The sequence below is a fragment of the Thamnophis elegans genome, chromosome Z (genome assembly GCF_009769535.1).
Source record: "Thamnophis elegans isolate rThaEle1 chromosome Z, rThaEle1.pri, whole genome shotgun sequence".
NCBI classification, from domain to species: domain Eukaryota; kingdom Metazoa; phylum Chordata; class Lepidosauria; order Squamata; family Colubridae; genus Thamnophis; species Thamnophis elegans.
The window spans coordinates 140,955,904-140,978,306 of NC_045558.1; the positions used below are offsets into that span (position 1 = coordinate 140,955,904).

General features: G+C 48.4%; 1 protein-coding gene across 1 annotated transcript in view; it reads right to left on the reverse strand.

Annotated features, from left to right (window-relative positions):
* LOC116522039 (myosin-7-like) overlaps nt 1–22,403 on the reverse strand; it is a 73,869-nt gene that overhangs the window by 27,527 nt on the left and 23,939 nt on the right. The window contains 8 exon segments of the mRNA XM_032236624.1: nt 624–879; nt 3,240–3,376; nt 5,396–5,519; nt 10,553–10,670; nt 13,011–13,098; nt 14,948–15,021; nt 16,767–17,076; nt 21,229–21,399. Of these exon segments, the coding sequence (XP_032092515.1) occupies nt 624–879; nt 3,240–3,376; nt 5,396–5,519; nt 10,553–10,670; nt 13,011–13,098; nt 14,948–15,021; nt 16,767–17,076; nt 21,229–21,399 (1,278 nt within the window).

The window sequence follows — 22,403 nt, forward strand, 5'->3', positions numbered from 1 at the left end:
CCATTCCGCCAATTCTATAGTATACCCAAAATTTATGTAAATATGTTTTATTTTCATTTCATTTCGTACAGTCACATATATACTGTGCATAACCGGGGCATATAACATTGAACAATAAACACAGCCCTCCCTCTTGTCAACAATACCCCCCAAAATACAACCCCAATATACCACTTCGACCCACCATACACCCTTTCTTTCGCCCCCCTCCAACTTTCGTTCTTCCTTCCAACATTCTCCTCTACCGTACTTTCCCTCCTCCTCTATCACTCCTCTCTCCCAATACACTCCCTCCTTTCCTTCTCCTTCTCCCTCCAATCCTCTCTCCCACCCTCTCTACCCCTCTTTCTTCTTTCCCTCTACTCCTCCCTTCGGTGTATTTCTACTATCTATCAATATATTCAGCTTGTCCTATTTTTACACTAGAATTAAAGTATAGTATACCCAAAATTTGTCGCCCCTGCTATCATCGTTTCTTTCACAGTTTCTTCTTCCATTTTAGATTTTAATAAATAATGATATATTTTTTAATCAATTTTGTCCTTTGATGGTCACGTGGAGTCAACATTGTTCTCGACCTAACATCCCAACCTAGATACGAGGAGGACCCCTTTGTGACTTACCGTCTGAACTTGTATTTGTAGGTCGTTCTTCTCCTGCAACAAGGTGATCATCTTCTCCTCCAGCTCCTTCCGGCGGGCTTCCGACTTCTCCAAGGCCTCTTTCAACTTGGCCAACTCGTCCTTCAAGGCCACCAACTCTTTTTCCGTCTCTGCGCTCTTCAACAGCGGTTTGATCTTGAAGTACAACTTCATCCAGGGCCAGTTCTTCACTACCATGAAAGCCCGGATGTTGTACTGGATCACCAGCAGGGATTCCCTGCAAAATAAGTGTAGAGGGGAGGACCATCAGGCCAAAGGATCGTGGACCTCGGTGTCATAGGCTTCCCCACGCGCTGATGATGTTACCAAGCGTGGCGAGGAGACGTCTGCAAGGAAACAAACAAGCTTGGAGAACACCAAGAACAGAGGTGGTTGCCAACTTGTAAACCATGGCTATTATCAAGTTGACATAGAAAAGGGAGGAGAATTCCATGCATACCTTCGACCAGAGCCGGATTTCATATTTCTACAGCTGGCGTCTGGGGTGCAAAGTTCACCAGCATGCTGCAGCACCTCGTTGGTGGATGTGATTTATGACACAGACTGAGGGGAGGGGAGACACAGGGGTAAAGTGCAGGGACCATAAACGGGAAATCAGTTTTGGCTCCGCAGAAGAACATGCCAAAATGTTGGTCCTAATAAATGACTGGATTTCTTTTGAACTTTGTCTCGAGGCTCGTAAATTAATTAGGTCCTCTTTTGGAGACTTCACAGTGGTATTCAGCTGGTTCGGACTGGTTCACCCAAACCAATAGTGGAAATCGCGATTGGGCCTGCTCCCTTGCCCCAGCTCTAGGCTATCCTATTTAGGCACGTTTTTGAGGCTGAGTGCATGCGCGGAAGGCACACATGTGAGCAAAGCACATGCGCAGAAGGCTGGTAAGATGTATGGAAGGGGTGTGGGGCGAACCGGTGGTAACAAAATGTGAAACTCATCATCAACCATGAACCCAATCATTCAAGCTGAGCTACAGATATTCTCAAGTTTCAGAACTTCTCTGTTCCATAAACATTACGGAAATCTGATCTAAGTGGACAAGAAGCTACCGTATTTTTCAGAGTATAAGATGCACCGGAGTAGATGACACACCAAGATTTTGAAGAGGTAAATTTTTTTTAAAAAAGTTTTTGCACGCTGCAAACCTCCCAAACCCGTGGTGGGTTTCAAAAATTGTTCGAACCTACTCTGTGGGTGTAGCCTCCTTTGTGCGAGTGGCTTGCCAGCCCATGTGACCGGATGGGAGTGGCTTGCCACCCATGTGACCGGATATGAAGATGCCATCGACACTTGTCAGAACCACCTTAAATTACCTCACACACAGCACTGGCATGCATAAGAATAGGATGTCAACTTGTTTTTTAAGAGGCATCTTTGGTTTGCGTTAAAACAACTTCAACACACGCAAAGTTCTGATTGCACCACAAACGCAGTAGTCATCCTTACCTTTCACAGAGGCACTGAGGTTTATAAATAGGAGCATGATAGTGTAGAATAATCATATCCAAGGACCAGTGGTGGGTTTCAAAAAATTTTGGAACCTCTTCTGTAGGTGTGACCTGCTTTCCGGGTCCACTGGTGGAACCTCTTCTAACCGGTTCAGTAGATTTGACGAACCGGTTCTACCGAATAGGTGCAAACTGGTAGGAACCCACCTCTGTCCCAAACCCTCTGCACGCCTCATTTTTTATGAACAGCAGGGCATGCTGGGAGTTTGAGAGGCCTGCAAAGTGCTCCTGGGGGATTGGGGGGGGCAAAACCAAGTAAAAAATGGCCTGATTTTTTTGCCCCCAAAAAGGGCATGCATAGCCTTTAGGAGGCTTGTATAGTGCTCCTGGCTTGGAGGGGGGGGGGGGAATGAGCAAAGAAACGGCCCATTTTTCACTCGTTTTCACCCTCCTCATTTTGCTGGCCTCCTGAACCCTCTGCACGTCCATATTTGTGAAGGGGGCGGGGTTTTGAGAGGCCAAAATTGCTGTATTCAGTATACAAAACGCACCCAGATTTTCACCCTCTTTTTTTTGGGGGGGGGGAGAAAAGGTGCATCTTATATTCCGAAAAATACAGTATTTCATACATTCAAATCTGGGCGCATCTCGTTCTTCCTATAAATCTGGAAGCGACTTCAAAATAAAGAGTATCTTTATACCAAACCCTCCCTTCGTCCATTCACGCTCTCCAAATCGTGACGAGGCCACCAGAATGAAGAATCCAGCCAGAAGTGGGTTTCACATAATTTTACCACCGGTTCACCGCGCACTGAAACTGTGTGATGCGTGCACGGCTTGCACACCTGTGCGCGGCTTAGAAAACATGGATAAATACGGCGGCATAGAGGTGGGGCAAGAGGGCAGGTTCACCCACAGGTTGCTACAACCGGTTCGACTGAACCGATTTGATCCGGCTGAATACCACCCCTGAATCCAGCCCATAACTGTAGAAGTGGGTCTATGTTTGAACCAAGACAAGTGAGGGAACCAAGAAATGGTCACAGAAGGACTTAGCAGAGAGTTCACCGCCGAAAAGGACCTCCTCCAGAGGAAAGAACCTTACCCAGGAGGACCCCCCAATGGACTTACTTCCGTTCCATAATCTTCCTGAATTCCATCCTGGCCAACACACCGCGGGATTGGGCTTGAATGCGAGTGATGATCAGGGAGAGGCGTTCGTCTCTCATTTCCTCCAGCAGTCCCAGGAGACCAGCCTTGAAGAACACCTGGATGGAAGCAAATGAGAACATAGAAACATACTGTCAGGTTTCCCCAAAATGCCCTAATTGATTCATGAGTCTCAAGCCAAACTTCAAAAGAAAATTAGTCATTTATTAGGAGCCTTTATTTTGGCAAGATCTTTTCGCAATCAGATCTGAGCCTTATTTGAATTATAGCTGGACTTTACCCCTCTTCCTTCCCGCCCCTCAGTCTGTGTCATAAATCACATTCCCCAATGAGGTGCACCCCTTCTAGTTCAACCCCCTTCCTGTGGCGGGAGATCCTATATGATTTCAGACTTTCTTTCGGCAGGATGGGATGGCTACATAGAAAGAATAACAGAACAACCGAAGGGAGTAATCAGATGGAAGGGACGCTGGAGGTGCTCCAGTCAAACCTCCCACCCAAGCAGAAGAAATAATAGAATAATGGAATCGGAGGGGACCTTGGCATCTTCTAGTCCAATCTCCTGCTCAGGCAGGAAGCTACCATTTCATACATTTCCTGCAACCATCTTCTTTTGTTGAACAGCCCCATAATCCCCATCGAGGTGGAGTCTGGGCAACTGAATGGAACTGAAGGTCTACTGGCCAGATGCCTTTCCTGTTGCCAGTGCGGAGTTCTTTTTCAGCAGATATATTCCCATCGTGCCCAGAGAGAGAAATATCTGCCTCTACCTAGGAATCGAACTCACAGCCTCCCGATTGGGAGGCGAGAGCGCCACCTCTAACACAATCCCTGCCACCGTTTGTCATATATTTTAGCCATCTTAGTTGCTTTTCTAAAATCTTCTTCTCTTCTTCAGATTCTTCTTAAGATGGCCGCCGTCATCTCCCAGAGCCCAGTGGGAGTTTATACCATGTTCCCCCCAAAATAAGACCGGGTCTTATTTTCTTTTGACCCCTGAAATAAGCGCTTGGTCTTATTTTCGGGGAGATCTGATTATGTTTGAGGTGCACGCGGCCCATGGATCAGCTGATCCAGAGAGGGCGGGAGGTTCTGTCACTGTTTCTGGCACACTCTTCCAGCCCTTCCACTCTATTTGCGGCCGCCACTAAGAGAAGGGGTGCGGTACCTAGGGTGACAATGCTAGCTGTCTGTCAAATTTCCCAATGATGCCCTAATTAATTCATAATTATCGAGTCAAGGTTTTAGTACAAAACCAGTGATTTATTAGGTGCTCCATTAGGCAATATCTGTTCGCAGTCAAGCCTGTGCTTTCCTTGATTTTCTTCCAAACTTTACCCCTGTTCCTTCCCTCCCCTCAGTCTGCGTCATGATCATGTTCCCCTGTAAGATGCACCCCTCCCAAGCCGGCTGCAGTAACCTGAGATCCAACTTCAACCAACACTATGTGTGACATGTACTCCCCCTCCTTTCGACCATGACACGGGGGAGTTGACATAGGGTTTACGGGAGTAGCCTTCGTGAGGCTGTTCCGTGGGGATGACAGGTGCATGTGGGGTGCATGGGGCATGTTCCCCATCCAGGAAATGGCGGGGACCGGCTACGAATGCATTTAAATATTTTAGGGGGGGCTTATTTTGGGGGGAGGGCTTATTTTGGCACATGCACTCAAAAGCCTTATTATATTAGATTATATTAGATTGGGCTTATTATCCGGGGAGCAGTGGTGGGTTTCAGCCGGTACAGCCTGGTACGACTGTACCAGTAGTAGTCAGGAGCAGTGTCCATTGTACTGGTACAGTGGCTCGTTTGGGGGGGGGGGCGCCCACGTCCCATACCTATTTTTGAAGCAACCGGGCCAATTGCACATGCGCGCACAGCATGCAGCCCCTGTGCTACCTCCGTCAAGCAGCTGGGTGTTGCAAGGGCGCTAGAATGTACATGCGTGTGCACAGCGCACGTCAGGTGCCTGCATGAACAGACCACGAGCAGCGAAGCGGTAACGACGGTAAGAGCAACACGCCACTGCCAGGGAGGTCTTATTTTCAGGGGAAACAGAGTAGAATGAAGCCCATCATCCTTTCCCAAGCAATGGAGTCTTTCAATTGTTTACTCACCTTGGTGTGTCCAAATTTGTATTGGCTGTGGTCGATGTCCAGGGAGCCCAGGAGTTTCTCTGCCCCCTTCCGGCTGTCGATGAACTGACCCTCTGGAATGGCTGCCGGGTTCAGAATGCGGTACCTCAAAAAGAAAACAAGGAAGGGCCGTAAGTTCCTCTTCTCAGCCGGGGAGTGTTCTGCCCGAGGTTTCCTGAGAGCATGAAACAAACTCCTTGTCCCGACAAAAAAATCTGTTTTATTCATTGACTGTGAATTCTGCTCCTTCACATCTAGCAAAGTCTTTCAAAGGAGGATTTACAGTCACCGACCTTATCTGGCTTGGAGAGCTGCCAGGATGATACCTGCAAAACCTGGCAAGGAGTCTCGGAGAGTCACGAACCAATGAAGGGAACTTCATTGGCCTCCTGCAAACTCCACTCCCCTGTCGCTCCTCTTCTATTTCCTCTGGGAGGGGCCATTCATCGTCTACCTGTGGCCTTACTCCCAAGTCGACCCCAGTTCTTTAGCTGTTCCCTTCCTCTGGCAATTCTGCGCATGAGCACACTGGGAACAGGCTCCAGCTGTTCTTCTGCCTCACGGATGTCTGACTCTGAAGGCAGCCGATAACTGGCATATGGCTCTGGCCACAACAGGTAGCCTAATATTGGGAGTCCTTGACTTACGACGATTCATGTAGCAACCATTCAAAGTTACGGCAGCCCTGAAAAAAGTGATTTGCGATGCTTTTTCACACTTACGACTGCCCCCATGGTCACGTGATCCAAATTCGGCCGCTTGGCCACCGATTCATATTTGTGACGGTCACGTGATCACTGCTGATGACTGTCCAACAAGCACAGCCAACAGGGGAAGCTGGATTTGCATGATTCACTTAACGACCGGGACAGAAAAGATTTCGAAATGAAGCAAAAGTGACTTAACAGCTGCTTTGCTTAGTGACGGAAGTTCTGGGCTCGGTTTTTGGTCATATGTCGAGGACTACTTGTGGGCGGGATTGAAGATTTGAGTGAATGTGGACAGCTTAAGCCTTTTAAAGAATTGGCAAACCGGGCTTCGGGGGGAGGAGCCTGCCGCCGTCGGGAGCTCAATGAAGCTCCTGTCAGGATTCTGGTTCGTATATCTTATAAGATCTATAGATATCTCCCCTTTCTGGCAGAAAGGGGCAGGGAGAAGGTCAGTCGTTAGGATCTCTTTGTAATTCATAGCCTTTTTTTTGCTGTGAATGGAGAAGAGGTTCAACACTAGCTGAGCCTTTACTCCGGCCAGTTTTCCGCGCTGCCTTTTTTGCAGCCCTAGGCAGATTGCCCCCCCCCCCCAGGACAAAGCTAAGCTATTTAAAAGTCAATCCGGGCGGGGACCATTCCTGAGGAATTTCTTCTATTACTATCTAAAATACCAGCTTCAATTTCGCAAAAGGCTCCCTTTCTTTTTTAGCTGCGTCACAAGATGGCGATCTCGTAGCTTTTGTGTTTGATGTGACGTACTTAGTCAGCCCTACCCTCCTGAAGGCTTCTCCGTACTAATTGCTAAAAGATTAACTGAGGGGAGCAGAGACTTTGATTTTTGGCTCGCTTGATTGCTTGTCTTTTATTTTTACTCTGGAATGGCTCCCAAATCTAAACAGAAGCGCTTCCTTAATAATATATCTCCAAAAACTGCTATGAAGCCGCTGCCCTTGCCTCCTACACCCTCCACGGGAGATTTGTTAACACAAGAATTTCTTCTCAAAACGCTTAATGATTTCAGACAGGAAATTAATCAACTGATATCGGATTTATATGATCAATTTGATGCTAAAATTGCTCAGGCAAAGAAGGATATGGAGTAATGACAGTCATGACAGATTATATTGCTGAAACGGAGGACAAATTGGAACTTTTGGAAGAAACTAATCTTAATTTGATATCCAAAATTCAAACGTTACAACAGGAAATTGAAAATGCTCAAAAACAACTTGTCATGATAAATTATAATAAGACTGCCTTTGCCATAAGAGTTAGAGGATTGCGTGAAAACCAACAGGAGAATTTGAAACAGATCTTTTTTGAGGCTTTCAGCCGCTTGGTGGGAAGTCCGGGATTTAACTTTGATTGGCAGATTCAAAGAATTTACCGCCAGAATTCGTGGGTAGCAAAACAGCGACAGCTTCCGAGGGACATAATTATATACTTTACCACAAGGGAATCCAGAAATGAGATAATACAGAGGCTTTACAGCAAGAGGTTGAGAATTGATGGACAGGACTTGATTGTTTTTAAAGAGTTACCATCTCAAATATTAAGATCAAGGAGAGAGTACGCTTTCTTAACCGAAGAACTCAGAAATTCTCAGATTCCATACAAATGGGAAGTCCCAGCTGGTATTACAGTTACATTTGGCAACCAAAAACACCACATTAATTCTCTCTGTGAAGCCCGAGAATTTTACTATGAGACCCTGAAGGCGGGACTTCCTGATTCATCCGGACCTGGGGAGAGACAAGGAGAAGGAGAAGACAAACAGCGAGACACGTGGCTACAAGGCGGAGGGTGCTGCTTTCCTCTTCCGGAAGGGCAGAAGACTAAAGAATAAAGACTTAGCGATGTTCTTAAAGCTTTATGATTTCCGTCTGGGATAAAATGGAAAGGTTGTGTATCGATGGTGGGACATGGAGACTGAAAGAAGCGTTGCTGATTGTGGACACATATTGTATATAAGATTTGTCTGAACTCTAACTCAAATTGTGCATGAATTGTTTTCCTGGGCGAGGAGAGCGGAGATTGCGATCTTTTTGAGTTGTGGTCTGGGACGAACGGAGTTGGGAGGCGCGTGGGAGAGGGAAGGGTAGCGAAAGCTTAATTAGACTACCTGGGGCCAGAATGCAAGCTGATGTTTGTTTGAGTTGCTATTTCAATATAAGGTCAAGAAAGATTGGTCGGAGAGTCTTCAGGAAAGTGGAGTAAATATGGGAGGAGCAATGGATGCGGATAAAATATATATGTGGATATGGATAAAGGCAGGGTGGAAGGTAAAAAAATTTACATGTGGAGGTGGGTAAGGATAGAAAGGGAGGTGTTGGAAATGAAAAATGAAAGAAGTACTTGAGTTTAATGGTTTCATAGAAAGGTTTGGATATTCGGATAAAAAAGAGATAAATTAAAGGTCTGAATAGATAGACAAAGCAATGAGACTTTTAGTTGGGGAATCCTAATTGATCAACTTACCTGGCTCTAATACAGTTTGAAACCCTGCAAGTAGTAAAATAACCGAAATTTGGAATGAGCTATATTGTTTAAGATTTACAGATAATGGGAAGCTGTGTTAACGTAGTGGGTTTATTGACCCTTCTTGTTTCTCCTTTCTTTTTGTGTGTGTGTGTGTGTTTTTTTATTTTGTATTTTTTACTACTCTTTTTTACTACTCTTTTTTTTTTTCTTTGGCTTTACTTTTATTTTATTTTTTATAATTTTAAAGTTAGCTGGCCTTATTATACTCAAATGCTTGTTAAAGAATTATGCCGGGTATGGGACCTGCGAAGCCGTAAGGGGGTTAGGGAGGGGGGATTATAGGGGGGAGGGGGGAGGGTGGAATTACAGTTTCAATTCTTAGAACAATAAGAATTCACTTGTATACTGCGGCTCGTTTTTCTTTTTTCTTTTTTTCTTTTTCTCTTTTAAAAGAAACTGAAATGTATGGATACACCAAAGCGAGGAGAAGAGGGAAAGAGGAGGGAGAAGTAAAGAGGGAGTGAGAGGGAATGCAAGGAGGGTGAGATGGAGGGAGGGGGAGATGTCTGAGGGGGAAGGGAAGTAGAAGAGGGGAATGCTGGAGGGGTGAAATGAAAGTTGGAGGGGGAGAAGAGAGGGTGTATGGGGGAATGAAGTGTCATGTTGGGTTTTTTTTTTCTCTTTTTTTTTTTTATGCACAGTATATAAGTGATTGTATAAAATGAAAATGAAAATGAAATAAATAAAATGTATTCAAAGGTAAAGAATTGGCAAACCAGAATTTTTCGTTCAAAAAATGCTATTTTTTTGAAGAAATATCTTCTGCCAAGATATTTGGCACTTTTCACTTTTACATACAACTAGTCCTTGACTTACAACAGTCCCTTTAGTGACCGTTTGAAGTTACAACAGCACTGAAAAAAATGTGACAGGACCATTTTTCACATTTTCAACTACTGCGCCATCCCCACTGTCACCTGGTCAAAATTCCAATGCTTGAGAACTGACTTACATTTACGACCGTTGCAGTGTCCCTGGGCCACCTGATCCCTTTTTGCGACCTTCTGATAAGCCAAGTCAATTGGGGGGGGGGGGGACGCCAGATTCGCTTAACAACTGTGTTCCTAATTTAACAATGGCACGGATTTGCTTAACAACGGTGGCAAGGAAGGTTGTAAAAATGGGGCAAAATTCACTTGACAAATGTCTCACTTAGCAACCAAAAAAGTGGGGCTCAATTGTTGTCGTAAGTCGAGGACTGCCTGTAGCCATTTCTATAACAGCAAACCTGTCTAATCGGTAAACCCCAAAATCAAAGTTTCGTTTTTTTCATTTCCCCCCCACCTCGAGCACAAAGTCCAGAAATGGTTTCCAGGTTTTTTCCCGACCTCGAGCACAAAGTCCAGAAACGGTTTCCAGATTTTTCCCCACCTCGAGCACAAAGTCCAGAAATGGTTTCCAAGTTTTTCCCGACCTCGAGCACAAAGTCCAGAAAGGGTTTCCAAGTTTTTCCCCACCTCGAGCACAAAGTCCAGAAATGGTTTCCAGATTTTTCCCCACCTCGAGCACAAAGTCCAGAAAGGGTTTCCAAGTTTTTCCCCACCTCGGGCACAAAGTCCAGAAAGGGTTTCCAAGTTTTTCCCCACCTCGAGCACAAAGTCCAGAAAGGGTTTCCAAGTTTTTCCCCACCTCGAGCACAAAGTCCAGAAAGGGTTTCCAAGTTTTCCCCCACCTCGAGCACAAAGCCCAGAAAGGGTTTCCAAGTTTTTCCCCACCTCGAGCACAAAGTCCAGAAACGGTTTCCAAGTTTTTCCCCACCTCGAGCACAAAGTCCAGAAACGGTTTCCAAATAGAAATGAAAGTCATGGGGTTTTTTTAATCTTTTTTTTTAATGGCTTTTCCAAGGGTCTCAAAAGCCCATCCCCAAATTCCTGAAGTCCGGGCTTACCTTTGCCGGAAATCCCCATAGAGGATCCGGTTAGGGAATCCTTTCCGGCAGATACGGATCCCTTCCAACACTCCATTACAACGCAGCTGGTGCATGACCAAAGGATTGTCTATCATCCCTGTGGAAGATGGAGAAACAGCTGGTAAGAAGCCAGTCCTCATTGAGGAAGTATCGGAAAGACGACAAGGGGACCTTTCCTAACAGGATGCCATCCATTGGGCTTGTCAGTTCAGTTATAACCAGACATACCATACATGTGGGCATATGCATAATTCTGTATCATCTATCTATCTATCTATCTATCTATCTATCTATCTTCTATCTATTTATTTATTTAGTTATATATTTATTTATATATTTATTTATTCTGTTATACTATGTAATGTATATTGGAGGCAGGGACCCCTTTGAGAGCTGAATGCAGCAAAATTTCACTTTAATGTATGCTGATTAGGGTACATTCAAAGTGACAATAAAGTTATTATTCCATTCCATTCCATTCTATATTCTATTCTATTCTATTCTATTCCATATTCTATTATATTCTATTCCATATTCTATTCTATTCTATTCTATATTCTATTCTGTTCTGTTCTGTTCCGTTCCATTCTGTTCCATATTCTATTCTATTCCATTCCATATTCTATTCCATTCCATATTCTATTCTATTCTATTCTATTCCATTCCATTCCATTCTATATTCTATTCTGTTCTGTTCTGTTCCGTTCCATATTCTATTCTATTCTATTCCACTCCATTCTATATTCTATTCTGTTCTGTTCTGTTCTGTTCCGTTCCATTCCATATTCTATTCTATTCTATTCCATTCCATTTATATTTTATTCTTTTCCGTTCCATTCTGTTCCATATTCTATTCTATTCTATTCCATATTCTATTCTATTCTATTCTATTCCATTCCATATTCTATTCTGTTCCGTTCCGTTCCATTCCATATTCTATTCTATTCTATTCTATTCTGTTCCATTCCATTCCATTCCATTCTATATTTTATTCTGTTCCGTTCCATTCTGTTCCATATTCTATTCTATTCTATTCTATTCCATATTCCTATTCTATTCTATTCCATTCCATTCCATATTCTATTCTGTTCCATTCCGTTCCATTCCATATTCTATTTTATTCTATTCTATTCCGTTCCATTCCATTCTATATTTAATTCTATTCTTACCTTTACCTCTATTCTATTCTATTCTGTTTTGTTCCATTCCATTCCACTTTACTCCTACTCTACTCTACTCTACTCTACATTGCACTGCACTACACTACACTACTGTTGTGGCGTGTCGGCCACCAGCCCCTCCAGCAGCCGAATCAGAGGAGGGGGAGGAGGCGTGGGAGTCAGGATCAGCATCAGGGCAACCTGGGAGTTCCAAGGGGGAAGAGGGAATGGAGCTGTCAGAGAGAGAGAGAGAGAGACAGAGACAGAGACAGCGCCTGGGCTGTCCGTCAGCCCTCAGATGGAGAGTCAGCCACCCCCAGGCCTGGAAGTTTACTTCTTCTGGGAGGGGCCATTCACCGTCCACTTCTGGCCTTCCTCCCAAGTCGACCCCTGTTCTTTAGCCGTTCCCGTCGTCTGGCAACTCTGTGCATGCGCACACTGGGAACAGGCTCCAGCTGTTCTTCTGCCTCACTGATGTCTGACTTGGAAGGCAGATGAGAACTGTCGGACGGCCCTGGCCCCCTCTCTGCCTCCGACACAGAGCCCTCCTCAGAGCCTTCCCCAGACTCATGCGCACACTGGGAACAGGCTCCAGCTGTTCTTCTGCCTCAGTGTCAGCCTCTGTTTTGCTGCTGCTTCGGCTCCATTGAAACGTATGGTATTTGGGAGGGGATTACTAATTGTGCTGGAGGAAGATTCTGGAGTTCTGCTGCCTGTCTGACTGCGCATGCGGAGGAGGTTTCCCGCCAAGGCTAACGGCACCGACATTCCATCTTGGTGATGCCTTTCGAAGTTATCTCACACCTGACACTTGGGAGAATTATGATTGGACTGTGACTGGGATGCCAAGGGGTGGGGAATGGGTTATTCTATATATCATTTGCTTTCGCGCCTAAATAATCAGTCTTCGCTTTGCTATGCTTCTGATCATTTATAATTAGTAAAAGTACACTTGATTTCTATCAATGGAGTCTCGTGGTTTTCTTTCCTAATTATCTAATGGAGGAGTGCTGACACTCACTGATGTCTGACTCTGAAGGCAGCTGATAACTGTCGGACGGCTCTGGCCCCCTCTCTGCCTCAACACAGAGCCCTCCTCAGAGCCTTCCCCAGACTCCAGGACTGGCCCATCTTCCTCCCCAACCTCCTCACTGTCCGAATCTGCTGTCAGCTCCGCTGGCCGCTGATGGGCCACAACACACCCAGTGTCGCTAGATGAAAATGAGCGGGCATGGAGGGGCTTGAGGTCTGGGGTGGGTGGGTGGGGGTGGTCTCACCTGGCGTTTTGGTCTCGTTGGGGATAATGCAGCGGACGAAGTGGGGGTGGGTGGAGCGCAGGTTGGTCATCAGTTTGTTGAGGTTCTCCTGGGTGGGGGGCAGAGAAGGAAAGCGGGAGTTTTACATTGACAGGGAAAGGAGGAGGAGGAGGAAGGGGTTTGCGGGGGAAGCTGAGGGAGGGGTGGGGGAAGGGAGGGGGGAAGGGGGAAAATGCAAGAATGGGCCCACGGTTTACAGAGGTTGGTGGGGAAGAATTTCGGCGAGGCAAGAAAGGAAGGAGATAAACAGAGAGGGTGGATGGATAAGGGAAGGGAAGGAGGGAGAGAGGGAGGGGAAGGGATGAGAGGAGAGGATGGATAAGGGAAGGGAAGGAGGGAGGGAGGGAGTAATATAGAGGAAGGAGAGGAGAGGGAAGGATGGATAAGGGAGGGGAAGGAGGGAGAGAGGGAGAGGAGGATGGATAAGGGAAGGAAAGAAGGGAGGGAGTAATATAGAGGAAGGAAAGAAGGAGAGGGTGGATAAGGGAGGGGAAGGAGGGAGAGAGGGGAGAGGATGGATAAGGGAGGGGAAGGAGGGAGAGAGGGAGGGGAAGGGATGAGAGGAGAGGATGGATAAGGGAAGGGAAAGGGGGGAGGGAGGGGATGAGAGGAGAGGATGGATAAGGGAGGGGAAGGAGGGAGAGAGGGAAGGGAGGATGATAAGGGAAGGGAAGAAGGGAGGGAGTAATATAAAGGAAGGAAAGGAGGAGAGGATGGATAAGGGAGGGGAAGAAGGGAGAGAAGGAGGGGAAGGGATGAGAGGAGAGGATGGATAAGGGAGAAGGAGTGGGAGAGGGAGGGGAGGATGATAAGGGAAGGGAAGAAGGGAGGGAGTAATATAGAGAAAGAGAGGAGGAGAGGGGAGAAGATGAATAAGGGAGGGGAAGGAGAGGGTGGGTGGGAGGGGAGGAAGGATAAGGGAAGGGAAGAAGGGAGGGAGTAATATAGAGGAAGGAAAGGAGGAGAGGGGAGAGGATGGATAAGGGAGGGGAAGGGGAGAGAGGGAGAGGAGGATGGATAAGGGAAGGGAAGGATTGAGGGAGTAATATAGAGGAAGGAAAGAAGGAGAGGATGGATAAGGGAGGGGAAGGAGGGAGGGAGGGGAGAGGATGGATAAGGGAGGGGAAAGGGGGGAGAGAGGGAGGGGGATGAGAGGAGAGGATGGATAAGGGAGGGGAAAGGGGGGAGGGAGGGGATGAGAGGAGAGGATGGATAAGGGAGGGGAAGGAGGGAGAGAGGGAAGGGAGGATGATAAGGGAAGGGAAGAAGGGAGGGAGTAATACAAAGGAAGGAAAGGAGGAGAGGGGAAAGGATGGATAAGGGAGGGGAAGGAGGGAGAGAGGGAAGGGAGGATGATAAGGGAAGGGAAGAAGGGAGGGAGTAATATAGAGAAAGAGAGGAGGAGAAGGGAGAGGATGAATAAGGGAGGGGAAGGAGAGAGAGGGTGGGAGGGGAGGATGGATAAGGGAAGGAGGGAGAGATGGAGAGGAGGAGATGAGATGAGAGAGTGGATAAGGGAAGGAGGGAGAGAGGGAGGAGAGGATGGATAAGGAAAGGGAGGGAGATGGAGGAAAGTTAGAGGAGAGAAAGAAGGAAAAGTTGGCAGAGGAAGAAAGGAGAGTGGAGGAGAGGAGGGAGAGAGGGAAGAAGGAAGGAAGGGGTTAGGGAAGGAAAGTAGAGAGGAAGGGAGTACAGGGGAGAGGAGGAGTGGGAAAAGGAAGGAAGGAAAATGAAGAGAGGAAGACCAAGGGCTGAAGAAGGCACCCGAACTCGAGATCAGACGAGGCCTCGGATGGACGGCGACCGTCCAGAAGGAACAGGGGAGCGTCCAAGCGAGAGGACCCCTCTGTCGAAGGTCCCTGAGGGCCCCCTCCCACCAAGGTTTGGGGTCTCCTTACCCTGTGCAAGGCCGAGACCGTCTGGAAGGAAGAGCCCTTCTTCTTATGAGTCCCCTTCCCCTTGGACTCCAGCGCTGCCAAGAGAAAGAGAGAGGGAGAACCATGAACAGCAGCCTCTCCTTCCTTCCCTCTCGCCCTCTCTCCTCCCCTCACCCACCCTCTCCTTCCCTTCCCCTCCTTCTCTCCCTCCTTCTCTTCCTCTCTCTCTCCCTTCCCCTCCCCCTCCCTCCCTCCCTCCCTTCCACTCTCCCTCTCCCTCCCTCTTCCTCTTCCCCCTCTCCTTTTTCCCCTTCCCCTCCCTCTCCCTCCTTCTCTCCCTCTCTCTCCCTCTCTCCCCCTTCCTCCCTCCCTCTTTCCCTTCTCTCTCCTTTCCCCTTCCTCTCCCTCTCCATCCCCCCTCCTTCTCTCCCTCCTTCTCTTCCTCTCTCTCCCTCTCTCCCCCTTCCTCCCTCCCTCTTTCCCTTCTCTCTCCTTTTCCCCTTCCCCCCCTCTCCCTCCTTCTCTCCCTCTCTCTCCCTCTCTCCCCCTTCCTCCCTCCCTCTTCCTCTTCCCTCTCCTTTTTCCCCTTCCCCTCCCTCTCCATCCCCCCTCCTTCTCTCCCTCCTTCTCTTCCTCTCTCTCCCCCTCTCCCCCTTCCTCTTCCCCCTCTTTTTCCCCTTCCCCCTCTCTCTTCCTACCTCTCCCTTCTTCCCTCCCTCTCTTCCTCTCTCCCTCCCCCTCTCTCCCCCCTCTTCCTCTTTCCCCTCTCTCCTTTCCCTTCTCCCTCTCTCCCTTCTTCCCTCTCCCTCCCACCCTCCCTTTCTCTCCCTTCCCCTCCCTCTCTCCCTCTTCCTACCTCTCCCTCCCTCCCTCCCTCTTCCTCTTCCCCCTCTCCCCCCTTCCTTCCCTCTCCCTTCTTCCCTCTCTCCCACTCCCTCCCTCTCCTTCCCACCCTCTCTTCGTCTTTCTCTCCCTTCCCCTCCCTCTTTCTACCTCTCCCTCCCTCTCTTCCTCTCTCCCTCCCCCACTCCCTCCCTCTCTCCCCTCCCTCTTCCTCTTCCCCCCTCTCTCCTTTTCCCCCTTCCCTCCCTCTCCCTTCTTCCCTCTCTCCCTCCCCCTCCCACTCTTCCTCGCTCTCTCCCTTCCCCTCCATCTCTCCCTCTTCCTCCCTCCCTCTCTCCCTCCCTCTCTTCCTCTCTCTCTCATCTGTCCATCCCACGTTCCATACAGTCACGCTGGGCTTCCATTCTCCCTACTCCTGAAGGCTGAGGAGCGAAGATGGATCCTTCTCCTCATAGCCTTCAATCTCATAGACCAGAAGGTTGGTCCAAAGGCATCGGGGCCTCCTCTCTGGTTCCACCACAAAACCGCGGTAGACAAAATCGCGGTCGACGAAAGCGCGTATGTGACGTCATCACTGCGCGACGAAAAAGATCGAAGAATGTAAAAATAAAGCGAAAACCTTACCCTAACCCCCCCAAACCTAACCCCAAACCTTACCCCAAACCTAACCCTAAACCTAACGCTTAACCTAACGAAAAACCTAACGCTAACCCTTAACCTAACGCTAAACGTAACGCTAACGCTCTAAACCTAACCCTAACCCTTAACCTAACCCTAACCCTAACCCTAACCCTTACCTTTATTTTAATTAATGTATTTTAATTTTATTTTTATTTCAATTTTTCGATCTTTTTCGTCGCGCAGTGATGATGTCACATACGCGCTTTCGTCGACCGCGCTTTTGTAGAACGCGGTTTTGACGGGTCACGCTCCTCTCTTATCTCCTGTTTCCTCCCCATCCTCCCCCCCGCCACCGCACACCCATTTTTTCCCTTACGGGCATCCGATCCAGTATAGTTGGCAAAGAGGTTGGCCAGGAGCTTCAGGGCCGACTTCTGGTAGAGCCCGACCACCGTCTCGTTGAGCGGGTCCTTGTTCTTCTGGAGCCACCCGATGATGTTGTAGTCCACCGTGCCGGCGTAGTGGCCCAGGGCAAAGTGGGCTTCGGGTTTGCCCTTGATGACTCGGGCTTTGCCGAAGTTGGCGGACTTGCCCAGGTGGTTATCGTAGAGTTTGGCCTTGAAGGTCATGTCGGTGGCCTTGGGGAACATGCATTCCTCTTCCAGGATGGACATGATGCCCATGGGCTTGGGGAAGGAAACTGAGGAGTTAGCACGGAGAAGGCCTGCCCTTCAGGATCTCGCCGAGGGTTAGCCCGAACCAGTGGTGAGATTCAAATAATTTAACACCCGGTTCTTTGCCCTAATGACCAGCTGGGTAGGCGTGGCTTGGTAGTCCCAGTAGTTGACTAGTTGAGTAGTTGGCCCTTCCTGCCTTGGTCAAAGGGTTGGACCTCTTAAGTCCCTTCCAACTCTATGGTTCTAGCAATATGGCAGTTGGCACTTGGGAAGAAGGTGGGACTAGAGGACCTTTAAGGCCCTTTTATGGTTTTAGGGATGTGACCAATGGGCACTTCCTGCCTTGACAACAAGGTTTGGACCTCTAAGGCCTCTATGATCCCTTCCAACTCTATGGTTCCAGGAATGTGGCAGTGGGCACTTCCTGCTTTGAAAAGTAGCCTTGTATTTGTATTTGTATTTTATTATTTGTATGCTGCCCTTCTCCGGGAGGACTCAGGGCGGCGAACAATTCAAGGGGGGAAAAAAACGGGGAACATAAAAGACAAAATACAGATAATAAAAGTAGACAACAGTCACACAGCCATACATGTCGAGAGGGGAGGGAACTCATCACCCCCAGGCCTGCCGGCAAAGCCAGGTTTTGACGGCTTTTCGGAAGGCCTGGAGAGAGGTGAGGGTCCGAATCCCTGCGGGGAGTTCATTCCAGAGGGCTGGAGCTGCCACAGAGAAGGCCCTCCCCCGGGTAGTAGCCAGGTGGCATTGGCTGGTAGATGGCACCCGGAGGAGGCCAACCCTGTGAGATCTAATGGGTCTTTGGGAGGTAATTGGCAGCAGGCGGTCTCTCAAGTACCCAGGTCCAATACCATGAAGGGCTTTATAAGTGACGACTAGCACCTTGAAGCGTATCCGGAGACTGATCGGTTGGCATAGAAACACTGATTTGGGGGGGGGGGGGAGAGAAGGGTGCTGATGGATGGAGGTGCAATCAGGGGAGCCAAGGTGGCACAGTGGTTAAATGCAGCACTGCAGGCTACTTCAGCTGACTGCAACTCTGCAGTTCAGCGGTTCAAATCTCACCGGCTCAGGGTTGACTCAGCCTTCCATCCTTCCGAGGTGGGTAAAATGAGGACCCGGATTGTTGTTGGGGGCAATATGCTGACTCTGTAAACCGCTTAGAGAGAGCTGAAAGCCCTATGAAGCGGTATATAAGTCTAATTGCTATATCCCAGGGGAAAGGACTGAACCAACCATTATAGTGTAAGCAGGAGGGTTATAGGGAAGCAAACTCAAAATAAGGAGGATTTTCCTGGCTCAGAGAGCTGGGAAATCAGAGAAGAGCTTTAAGCCCTCAGCAACCATGGGGCTGTGTCATAGAAGATTTTGAACCAAGTTTGGATTATCGGGGAACGCTCAGAGGATTATTGAGAAGAGGGTTGGACTAGAGGACCTCTAAGGTCCCTCCCAACTCGATGGTTCTAGGAATGAGACAAGGAGCACTTCCTGCTTTGGGAAGAGGATTGGACCGCTAAGGTCCCTCCCCAACTCTGTGGTAAGAATGGGAGTAGTTGGCACTTCCTGCCTTGGTCAAAGGGTTGGACCTCTTAAGTCCCTTCCAACTCTATGGTTCTAGCAATATGACAGTTGGCACTTGGGAAGAAGGTTGGACTAGAGGACCTCTAAGGCCCTTTTATGGTTTTAGGGATGTGACCAATGGGCATTTCCTGCCTTGACAAGAAGGTTTGGACCTCTAAGGTCTCTATGATCCCTTCCAACTCTATGGTTCTAGGAATGTGGCAGTGGGCACTTCCTGCCTTGAAAAGAAGGCGGGACCTCTAAGATCCCTTCCAACTCTATGGTTCTAGGAACATAACCAATGGACACTTCCTGCCTTGACAAGAAGGTTGGACCTCCAAGGCTCTAAGATCTCTTCCAATTCTATGGTTCTAGGAATGTGGCAGTGGGCACTTCCTGCCTTGAAAAGAAGACTGGACCTCCAAGGCCTCTAAGATCCCTTCCAACTCTATGGTTCTAGCAATATGACAGTTGGCACTTGGGAAGAAGGTGGGACTAGAGGACCTCTAAGGCCCTTTTATGGTTTTAAGGATGTGACCAATGGGCACTTCCTGCCTTGACAACAAGGTTTAGACCTCTAAGGCCTCTATGATCCCTTCCAACTCTATGGTTCTAGGAATGTGGCAGTGGGCACTTCCTGCCTTGAAAAGAAGGCGGGACCTCTAAGATCCCTTCCAACTCTATGGTTCTAGGAACATAACCAATGGACACTTCCTGCCTTGACAAGAAGGTTGGACCTCCAAGGCTCTAAGATCGCTTCCAATTCTATGGTTCTAGGAATGTGGCAGTGGGCACTTCCTGCCTTGAAAAGAAGACTGGACCTCCAAGGCCTCTAAGATCCCTTCCAACTCTATGGTTCTAGGAACATAACCAATGGACACTTCCTGCCTTGGGAAGAAGGTTGGACCTCCAAGGCTCTAAGATCTCTTCCAACTCTATGGTTCTAGGAATGTGAGCACTGGGGCACTTCCTGCCTTGGGAAGAAGGTTGGACTACAAGACCTCTAGAGTCCCTCTCAACTCCATGGTCCTAGGAATATGAGCAGTAGGCACTTCCTGCCTTGAGCAGAGGATTGGATTATAGGCAGTGGTGGGATTCAAATAATTGAACAACAGGTTCTCTGCCCTAATGACCAGCTGGGTAGGCGGGGCTTGGTGGTCATGTGACCGGGTGGGCGTGGCCAACTCAACGTCACTCAGGTCGATGGGCGCTTGGCCTTAGCTGTTACAATGTAATAAGGGTTAACCGAAGAGGCAGTTTCACTGGCCCGAACGGCGCTAACAAGAGGGGTAGAATCAAGATCACGGCGGTCGTGATCTTGGAATATCGAAAAGGCAGAATATTATATTTTCCCTGGATCAGAAATGGAGAAAGGTTTTTTTTTAAGGCAGGAAGCAGACTCACTCTTAATAGCCCCCACCTTGGTCAATGGGCCATTTAAAAAGGCCTGGCCTGGTCTACTTTACATAGCAAAGGTGGGATTCGCCTCCCACAGAAACCTGGCACCTGCTAACTCAACCCACTTGGACTCAAAACACAGCCTAGAGAGTTGCCCCCGCATGCCCCCCCCCCCGAATGGGAGTCTGACAACCAATCAGAATACATTTCTTCACACAGGAACAGGAAAACAGAGAGGTGGGTGAGGCTGAATGGAGAATATTTTTTTAAAAACCCAGCACGCTCCTTCTTTCTTTCTTTTCTTCTTCACCCAACATCTGGAACATCCCCCTTCACCCAACATCACCCAACATCCCCCTTCTCTGTTCAGGAGCTCAAGCTGCATAGTCCTGTCCACCATTAAAACCATCTTTCCAAGCAGCCTCCGAGTTTCCAGTCTCTTTTTCCCCCACTTAGAGCTGAACCCAGAAGGACATTCCTTCCAACGGTAAGAGAGCTGGAAGGGACCTGGGAGGTCTTCTAGTCTGACCCCCCCCCCCTGCTCGAGAAGGAGACCGTAGACCGTTTTGGACACGTGGCTGTCCAATCTTTTCTTAACAGCCTCCAGCGATGAAGCGCCTACAACTTCTGGAGGCAATGTCTGTTCCACGGGTTAATTGTTCTTAGGAAATTACATTTGAAGAGTTGGCACCGTTTTATAATACAAAAAGGATGTTGAGACTTTGGAAAGAGTGCAGAGAAGAGCAACCAAGAGGATTAGGGGACTGGAGGCTAAAACATATGCAGGAACTGGGTATGTCTAGCTGAATGAAAAGAAGGACTAGGGGTGACATGACAGCATCTTCCAAATATCTCAGGGGTTGCCCCAAAGAAGAGGGAGTCAAGCTATTCACCAGGGCACCTGAGGGCAGAACAAGAAGCAATGGGTGGAAACTAATCAAGGAGAGAAGCCACTTAGAACTAAGGAGAAACTTCCTGGCAGTGAGAACAATTAATCAGTGGAACAGAAGTTGCCTCCAGAAGTTGTGAATGCCCCAACACTGGAAGTCTTTAAGAAGATGTCGGAGAGCCATTTGTCTGGAACGGTGTAGGGTTTCCTGCCTAGGCAGGGGGTTGGACTAGAAGACCTCCAAGGTCCCTTCCAACTCTGCTATTGTATGGTATTATATAACAATGGAGAAGAGGTACCTTCTCAATCAGGTCAATGCAGGCCTGGAGGTCCATGCCGAAGTCAATGAAGACCCATTCGATGCCCTCCTTCTTGTACTCCTCTTGTTCCAGAACAAACATGTGGTGGTTGAAGAACTGCTGTAACTTCTCGTTGGTGAAGTTGATACAGAGCTGCTCAAAGCTGTTGAACTGGGAGGGAGGAGGGAGGGAAAGGAAATCAGCCTTCCTGGAGGAGACTTTTTCAGTAGGGACCCCCCCCCCACCCCACTCCCCGGTTGGTTAAGTCAGGGGTCTGCAACCCACGGCTCCGGAGCCGCAAGTGGCTCTTTCATCCCTCTTCTGTGGCTCCCTGTCGCCACAATTAGGACAGTAGAGGAGAAAGGATGTCGTGCTAGGAGGAGACTCTATGGTGGGGGGAACCAGTCTTCCACTCCACTCCAGAATTGAATGGGGGGCTTCCGGATAGGACCTTTGCGGCTCTTTGGATTTTTAAGGTTGCTGACCCCTGGGTTAAGTCAAAGCTCCTGAAAATTAGTTCAACCTTTACTGGGTGTGGGTGAGCAGGTGGGGGGGGGGGGGTGAGTGGATGTGGAAGGGAGAGAGGGGGGGATGGATGCATGGGTGGATAGAGGGGTGAATGGATGGGAAAATGGGTGTGTGGGTGAGACGGAGGGAGGGAGAGAGGAAAGATGGAAGGAAAATTGATAGACAGGTAGGTGGAAGGAAGGAAGGAAGGAAGGAAGGAAGGAAGGAAGGGTAGAAGAAGGGTGAAATGGAGGGAGGGAGGGAGGGAGGAAAGGGAGGAAGGGTAGAAGGGATGGAATGATTGAGGAAGAAAGGGAGGAAGACAGAAATAGGATAGATGGATAGGTGGGTGGAAGGAAGGAAGGAAGGAAGGAAGGAAGGAAGGAATGGTAGAAGGAAAGAAGGGTGTAACGGAGGGAGGGAAGGAAGGAAGGGTAGAAGGGATGGAGTGAATGAGGAAGAAAGGGAGGAAGACAGAAATAGGATAGATGGATAGGTGGGTGGAAGGAAGGAAGGAAGGAATGGTAGAAGGAGGATGGAACGGAGGAGGGAGAGAGGGAGGAAAAGAAGGAAGGAAGAAATGGGATAGATGGATAGGTGGGTGGAAGGAAGGAAGGAAGGAAGGAATGGTAGAAGGAAAGGAGGATGGAACAGAGGAGGGAGAGAGG